The 9,039-nt window shown below is 41.5% G+C and overlaps 1 protein-coding gene across 2 annotated transcripts in view; it reads right to left on the reverse strand.

Annotated features, from left to right (window-relative positions):
- Positions 1-8,397, reverse strand: part of LOC117872895 (tetraspanin-15-like) — a 201,237-nt gene extending 192,840 nt beyond the window's left edge. For both annotated transcript variants that reach the window (XM_034761736.1, XM_034761734.1), the window contains exon 1: positions 8,248-8,397. In XM_034761736.1, the coding sequence (XP_034617627.1) occupies positions 8,248-8,334 (87 nt within the window). In that variant the 5' untranslated portion in view covers positions 8,335-8,397. The remainder of the gene's footprint in view (positions 1-8,247) is intronic.
- Between the last annotated feature and the right edge of the window lie 642 nt (positions 8,398-9,039).

The following is a 9,039-nucleotide window of genomic DNA, read 5'->3' on the forward strand; positions in this document are numbered from 1 at the left end:
GAAACTTGTGTATCCTGAGTGACTTCAGTTGGATTTGAATATGGAAACTTCAGAACAATTGAATCTCCTTGGCAGAACAAAAAAGACAATCCTTCATCCTTCTAGCACATACTTAATCTGAAATCTCAAAGAGCTTTAAGAATAAAGACTCGCAACCATCATGGGAAGTAGGGAAGTACTGTCTTCCTTTTACAAATAAGGACATGAATCTGAACCTCAGTTACCTATGGCTACAACATAAGCCAGCTGCAGAACCAGAAAGAAGCCAGGGGTCCTCACTTTGTAACCCTGATTACTAGGCTATTCGGTTCCTCAAAATCCCTTGATAAGCTCCCACCTTCAACAGTCTAAGCATAAACTTCTACCATTCTGCACTTCATCTAACTTCAAAGAGCTCTCACTCCACTCCCTGCTAAGTAAAAGATCACAGAAAAGTTTCCCATTACATTTAAAAAAAAATTTTCTCTTACTTAATTGGCCTCTCAGAGTTGGTAAGACAACTCCCACCTGTTCATGCTCTCTGTATGTGTGTATATATATCCCCTCAATATATGTTCCACTCTATATGCATCCGAAGAAGTGGGCAGTAGCCCACGAAAGCTTATGCTCTAATAAATTTGTTAGTCTCTAAGGTGCCACAAGTACTCCTGTTCTTTCATTACATTTAAGGCACTTCTTGAGCTAGAGAGACAGATGAGAATAGCACTGTTTTACAGGCCCTCATTGAAATCCCCTTCTGCTACACCTCACATGCAATGATACAGCTGAAAGGAAACCCAACTGCTATTGTAATGTAGTAGAATGGGGAAAGTATTTATAGCTATTCAGCCACGAATGTGGGAGGTGGAAATACATTGACAAATCCTAAGGTAGTCAGCTGTGTTAACTCTTTAACCCTCCATAAAAGCTTCTCCATATAGGCAGTCTGAAGACTGGAACCTGGCATCAGATTGGTATGTTCCAAGTGAATAAGTATCATGGATAACCTCACATAAGATAGAGATTGGGAAAGACTAAACAGATCCTATCTAATTATGATGTAGGGTGAGCCTACATCGACAGTCTAGTGTTATTTTCCAGTCCTGCCTCAATCCTTTCCCTAGACTATTCCAGATGAAATATTTCCTGATACCCCGCCCCAAGGTCCCTTTACATCATGTCACCCCATTTGCCTTAAGGTCGGTTTACACTGGAGAAGTTTTTAAACTGGTAAGCATCATAGCGAAAGCCCAGTTTAAAGTGACCTGACCCAGATTTTCTGAACCAGTTTCAGGACCACCTGAAGAGGAACGCCAACTTTCCTGCAGCTATCACAGTGCTCTGCTCCTAATAGACCTGCCTTCCTGGGGTATGTCTACACTGCAACTAAAAAAACCATGGCTGGCCCATGCCAGCTGACTTGAGCTAAGGGGGCTCCGACTAAGAGGCTGTTTAACTGAAATCCAGATGTTCTGGGATCCTGCTAGGGGGGAGGCAGGGAGCCCTCCAAACCCCTGCTGTCACGAGAGTGAGCAGAGACCCCTGGGCAAGACTATGAGGTGGAAGAAGAGCCCCCGGTTGTGGGGGAGGCTGCCCTGCTGCTGAATGGCTCCTGTCCTTTTGATTACCCAAGCTCCCGATTATCCAAATAAAATCTGTGTCCCCCACTCCAGGTATTCGGATAATCAGGAGTGTACAGTATTCAAAACTAGCTGTACATATAGCATGGTTGTTTACAAGTTAGAAAACAATCTCAGACTTAACCCATCAATCAGTTTTTTGTCTTGTTTTTCTGGTATCATTCTGTGCCATCCTTATCTTTGTCAGGGATATCACAGTTCCGGTGCCAGTGGGTCGTGAAAGCATCTCCCAAACTGTCCCAGGACAAATTACTCATGTACCTTGTCTTTGACAGTTTTGTATTTGCCCATGCCAAGAGCTGAATTCAGCTTTGCAAAGCGTTATGGGATATATACCTTAGCATGCGTGAACAGGAGTAAGCATTCTGGGGAAAGTGTAACACAATTCAGTTACCACAACTACCCAAACATTCATATATGATAGAATATATACAATATTAATACCAAATACATTAAAGTAACGTGCACTAGGTTAACATATCACGCTAGCTAGCAAGTCTGACCTCCTGTGTAACATAGGGCACTAAGTTCCATCCAGATATCCCTATATTAAGCTCAGTGACTTTAGTTAGACAAACATTTTAATCCTCAGGAGACTAAATTTCTTTGTGCTAAGGACAGAGAATAGGAGAGACTGAGATGCTGCCAATATCCAAGGCTTCTGAAATGGCAGGGAATTGTTCAAATAAGCCCAGTAGGCGATCCACGCCCCATGTTGCAGGGAAGGTGAAAAATTACTAAGGACCCTGCCAGTCTGACCTGGGAAAAATTCCTTCCTAATCCCAAATCTGGCAATCAGTGAGCAAGACACACCAGCCAGGCATCTAAGACAGAGATGATCTAAGACAGGCCCGTTACTCAATGAGGTGGGAGGTTAGGGGGGAAATAACAGAAAATGTGGACATGGCAGAGGTGTTTAATGACTTCTTTGTTTTGGTTTTCACCAAGAAGGTTGGTGGTGATTGGACGTCTAATGTAGCAAATGTCAGTGAAAATGAGGTAGGATCAGAAGAGGCTAAAATAGGGAAAGAACAAGTTAAAAATTACTTGGGCAAATGAGATGTCTTCAAGTCACCAGGGCCTGATGAAATGCATCCTAGAATACTCAAGAAGCTGATTAAGGAGATATCTGAGCCATTAGCAATTATCTTTGAGAAGTTATGGAAGACGGGAGAGATTCCAGAAGACTGGAAAAAGGCAAATATAGTGCCCATCTATAAAAAGGGAAATAAGGACAACCCAGGTTATTACAGACCAGTCTGCTTAATTATTTGCTCCATTATCTTTCCGGGTACAGAAGTTAAGCTATCTATTTGCAAACACCTAGAAGATAATAAGGTAATAAGTAACAGTCAGCATGGATTTGTCAAAAACAAATTCTGTCAAACCAACCTGATAGCTTCTTTGACAGAGTAACAAGCCTTGCGAATGGGGAGTGGTAGATGTCATATATCTTGATTTTAAGTAAAGCTTTTGATACTGTCCCACATGACCTTCTCATAAATCAACTAAGGAAATACAACCTAGATGGAGCTACTATAAGGTGGGTGCAAAACTGGTTGGAAAACTGTTCCCAGAGAGTAGTTATCAGTGGTTCACAGTCATGCTGGAAGGGCATAACGAGTTGGTCCTGCAGGGATCAGTTCTGCGTCCGGTTCTGTTCAATATCTTCATCGAGGATTTAAATAATGGCAGAGAGAGTACACTTATAAAGTTTGCGGATGATACCAAGCTGTGAGGGGTTCCAAGTGCTTTGGAAGACAGGATTAAAATTTAAGGTGATCTGGACAAACTGGAAAAATGGTCTGAAGTAAATAGGATGAAATTCAATAAGGACAAATGCAAAGTACTCCACTTTGGAAGGAACAATCAGTTGCACACATACAAAATGGGAAATGACTGCCAAGGAAGGAGTACTGTGGAAAGGGATCTGGGGGTCATAGCAGACCACAAGCTAAATATGAGTCAACAGTGTAATGCTGTTGCAAAAAAAAGCAAACATCATTCTGGGATATATTAGCAGGAGTATTGTAAGCAAGACACGAGAAGTAATTCTTCCGCTCTACTCCACTCTGATTACACCTCAACTGGAGTATTGTGTCCAGTTCTGGACACCAGATTTCAGGAAGGATGTGGACAAATTGGAGAGAGTCCAGAGAAGAGCAACAAAAATGATTAAAGGTCTAGAAAACATGACCTATGAGGGAAGATTGAAAAAATTGGGTTTGTTTAGTCTGGAAAAGAGAAAACTGAGAGGGGACATGATAACAGTTTTCAAGTATGTAAAAGGTTGTTACAGAGAGGAGGAAGAAAAACTGTTTTTCTTAACCTCTGAGGATAGGACAAGAAGCAATGGGCTTAAATTGTAGCAAGGGAGGTTTAGGTTGGACATTAGGAAAAACTTCCTAACTGTCAGGGTGGTTAAGCAGTGGAATAAATTGCCTAGGGAGGTTGTGGAATCTCCATCATTGGGGATTTTTAAGAGCAGGTTGGACAAACACCTGTCAGGGATGGTCTAGATAATACTTAGTCCTGCCACAAGTGCAGGGGACTGGACTAGATGACCTCTCGAGGTCCCTTCTAGTTCTATGGTTCTATGATCTGTACCACGTTGGAGCACTGGTCCACCCCACCTGCTGTCCCATCTCTAGCTGTGGCCAATCTCTGATGCTTCAGAGGCAGGTGAACCCCCCACCCCAATACATCTGGCCAATAGTGTATCGGGAGGGGGGGTAATCATCCTTGATCCCTACAGGTGACCATCTGAAGCCCTAAATACTGAGATTTCATTATAGTCATTGTCTTGATGCAGAGGTGCAAGTGTTAGTAGTGTTTTCAGGATTGCCTGCTTTGTCCTCTTCTTCCCAGCACCCATAAAGAAAGGGGATGAAAGGGCTGTTCATAGATTCCAAGGCTGGAAAGGATCACCATGACCATCCAGCCTGACACTGGACTAAAGCACATATCTAATGTCACCTTAAATATGGGAGGCAGAGAAGGCTAGTGTGGACAGAAGGTCCCTGGTTCCCTTAGAATTGGCAGTCAGTTTTCAACTCGAACTCAAATCTGTTTTTAAAGTAGCTGTCCAGAGGGAAGAAAGTCAAGAACTTAAACTAATCTTGCACTTCTTACTGATATGCTCACCTAGAAATAATTGCCCTCATTACAGGCATGTGCTGAAAGGTAGCCTGCGATGGTGCTGCCTCAGACTTCCTACCCACAGGCTGTGTGTCTCATCAGTACCTAGTGCAGAGGAGTGGAAAGAAAACCCAAGCGACTACCATAAGTAAAGCACTTGCAATCACAGCTGGAACTGAATAGTCAGCGCACATTTACTCAAACTGAACAGTGAAAATTAGAGCTACATTAATTTTAATGAGCTATACCCCTCCAAATGCCTTGGATGGCTTTGAATATCTCAGTCAAAATGGATTATTCTTTGTAATACAAAAGCACCCAGAAGCCCCAATCAGAATTAGAGCCCTATTGTGCTTGGTACTGAACATACGTTACAGGGCTAGTGACTTTCAGACTTAGAATGGTTTAATGTTAATAGAGTATAAACTTTCTGATTTAGAACGGTGATGAAACCCCATGTTTTCCATTGAAGTTTTCTTTACCAAGGAAGTTGGAAGCAGGGTTGAAACTGGGTAGTTGGAGACCTTGTTCAATTTAAGCAATAATAAGTTCCAATAATAATTCTACCAAGTACATTTAAAACCCAGCTAAGTATCCAGGGATAGCCCACTCCTGGAGTATAATTAGCAGGACTTTCCCACCCTCCGAATGGCTCTGAGTGCCACAGGATTTGTAGATTTTGCAAATGAGAACTAGGTAAGTCACTTGGCTGAAAAGGTCAAGTAGGTTTCCCGGTTTCTATGGTTTTGATGGGCCAATGACTTTTCTGAGGCAGAGCAGTTTAAAAACTATCCCTTGAGGAGTTTAGAAATTGGTAATGGTCACTAAGTCACCAGTTTGAAGACAGCCCCAGTTAGGAGTCATTGACAGTTATTTCCTTTTTATAGCACTGTCTTAGGCTGTGTGAAATAATCTGTTCTCTGTTTATTTCTTGTGGGCAGGTGTTTTTCTCACAAGCATGCACAGCAGCTCGCTTTCCTCTTTGTCGGTCTTTGCAAAAGATGCTCTAGCCTGACTTCGCATGGATAGCTCAGTATTATTTGGCTTTTATATTATGCTTAGCACGACCTATTAGTCAGTTACATTTGCAGAGTGTCAAATGCAACATTGATTGAGTTTGATCGGAAGAAAAATATATCCCTGTCTCACAACTAGAACTGTTCAACACTTTTATGAAGAAACTCCAAACCAGGCAAAACCCACCTGGTTTTCAGTTTGCAGTTAAACCCTAAGCTTAGTCCTGGCTCAACAGGAGTTTCACCAAAGTTTACAAAACCTTTTCATGAACCTGAGCCAAGTTATTTGGTAGGACAGGGAAAATCAGCACAAAGCTAATATCCTTGAGGTTCACTTAGGTTAAAATCTGGCTACAGAGGGGATGTCAAGGCAGAATTCTTCCTCCAGGCCTGGACTCCTTTGACAGGAAGTCTTCATGATGATGCTTACCACACACAGTCACTTCAGGAAACTGAATTGGCTCCTGGGGATGGTAGGTGGATTATGTGCCTACATCCAGTTGGATCATAAGTTCCATTCTTTTATAAACTAATGGAAAGTGAACCCACATTGTTGGGCACTTTACTAAACTCAGAAGTTTTGGTCAGAGATTTCTGCAAACCACCTACTTATATTTGGGTTTTCCCTTCAACCGTTCCCCAAGTTATGGCTTGAATAAGCCACAAAAGTCCAGAGAAACCATCAGCTATTGCCTAAGATTTGGGACAAATTATTTGAATCTATAGAGTATTATACTGTTGCCACCCATAGCCCGAAAGACACCCTACTCTTGCTCAAACATTAGACTACATTGACTTACAGGGTCTGTGAGTTTGGATGTATTTGCTGGAGTTTCAAATGTGTTAGGAAACTCAAATAATGCAAGTTGCACCTGGCTTTATTAGGAGCTTCATACCATCATACCATACACATCCCCTTCTATATTCCGGTCCTAGAAGGTCTCGCTTTCCTGAAAAAAGAACAGGAGTACTTGTGGCATCTTAGAGATTAACAAATTTATTTGAGCATAAGCTTTCGGGGGCTACAGCCCACTTCACGAAAGCTTATGCTCAAATAAATTTGTTAGTCTCTAAAGTGCCACAAGTACTCCTGTTCTTTTTGCGGATACAGACTAACAGGGCTGCTACTCTGAAACCTCTCTTCCTGAGCTGATGTAGAGACACACTGTGTACAGTCCAAACTTACCCTCCCTTCCTGAGGTTTGGCTTGAACAAAGAAACCAACACGATAAAAAAACTCGGCTCAAATCCCTCCACAGGCTTGGCTGCTCCCCCAGGACCGAGATCCTTTCTCCCATTCCCACTCCCTTACATCTAGGGGAAGTCGCAAGTCACTCAGTGAAACACTATAAGCCACTTGATCCTGCTGGGAAAAGGTTAACACCTACTAACAGGGTGGGTATTACAGGCAAACACAGCTAGTCTGAGTTAATTCATCAAAAATTCATGCTCAAAGGGTCATTATTTGTTTGTATTCCTGTTTGAGTCAGCAAATCAGGGAGTTGAAACAATACCATGTGACCAACGATACACTAAAAATGCTGAATGCCTTGTAGTAAATAATTCATAAGATGAACATAATTAGTCAAAACTGTCAAATATTTACAAATAATCAATAGGATTGGTTCACAAATGACTAATCAAAGAAAGGGAATAACTTCATAATAAATAGTCTCACTGAATAATTTAATTATAATAAAGTTTCACAAGCAATGCTATAGTGCACAAAGTCTAAAGCGAGAGAAATAATCGGTCCACTTGCTGTTCTGCTGTGTGTAGTTACTGTTTGCAGAGACTAATGTGAATCTTCCCTTCCTCTCCTTTACACAGGTTCACAACAAGGTCTGCACTGCTAATATCACACTGACCTGGTTTGTATTAAGAATTAACATCTTCAAAATTGTGCTGATTAAATGGAGATTTGTTTAAAAAAATTAAAAAGGACAAGTCTGGCCAAAACCACAAGCACTAAGAACTCGAGGGTATTAGTAACCACAGCTGGCAGATTTCACATCCAATTCCTGCCTGATCTCCATTGAAAGAGACAAGGCTTTAAGCATGGAGCCAGAGGCAAATGTAGAGTACAAACAATCTAGCTGGGAGTACTGTGAAGTAAACGTTTGCACCATTAAGACGTTAGATTCCTGATATGATTTGTATTTTTAAAATAAAGGCGTGTCTGATATATGAGCCAGGTCATGGCTTTTTAAAGGGGGGGGGGGGGAGATCAGGCAGAAAGAATATTAAATCCAGCAAATGGAGATCATCCTGTATTAAATACAAACAGAATTCTAGCAGCACAAATGGGCACCTCCTACAATGCAGTCCAATTCCAGACAGCATTATTAACCAGTAGATTTTATATTTCAAAGGGTGAAGCTCTAAGAAACAGAAAGTAAAACAAACCACCAGGCAGGTACTGTGTGTTAATTCCCATAAACAACATAAAAGTTGGAAATGATTGAAACACCTACCGAAAACAGAGTGGAATAGGCAGAGAGAGCAAATTTGATGCAGTAGTAATAGAGGAGGGGATCTTTCCCCTCTGATTCTTTTGTCATCTTTTCAGCTCACGCTCTTGAGTGTGTGGATTGGGCACTGTCTCCTAATCTCAGTGGCTGGAATAAAAAAAAAACCACCCTTAAACTTCAATGCTCTCTACAACTTCCGCCTGGGAGAAACTGAAAGCAATTAGGCGGGAGGCAGAAACATTAACCCTTTACTGCATTTATTGCCTAATGGAACTAGCGTGGATTTGTTTCTCAAATGAACGCGTCAAGATTCACTGCTTTTTTATTATTTCAGTGGAATATGGATATTCAGAAAATAGGTGCAATCAAAAACACAGGCAGCTGCCTACCCTTTGAGCTACCTTCTTTTAAAAAAATAACTGTGCTACAGGCAACAAATCACAATAGGAGACACTTGTCTTGTCCTTTATGTCATAAAAAGCATAATGCCATTCTAATGTGATCTCAGGGGTGTTACTCACTTTCATAAAGCTCTGTTTACTTTTACAGATGTGGATATTGAAGCATCAAGAGGTTAAATGACTGCTCAAAATCAAAGAGGGAGTCAGTGGCAGAGTTGGGAACACAAATCCAGATTTTCCACCTTCCAGTCTTGCATTCATCCTTTAGTTACCTGCTGTGATACATCCTCTGACAGCTGACATTATCCTTACAGAGGGAGACAGGCTCAATGGTCAGCATTTTCCAATGAATGGGGTACAAGATGGGGAGGTAGAGACCAAATATAGATATTCC

This window comes from Trachemys scripta, chromosome 2, assembly GCF_013100865.1.
Source record: "Trachemys scripta elegans isolate TJP31775 chromosome 2, CAS_Tse_1.0, whole genome shotgun sequence".
NCBI classification, from domain to species: Eukaryota; Metazoa; Chordata; order Testudines; family Emydidae; genus Trachemys; species Trachemys scripta.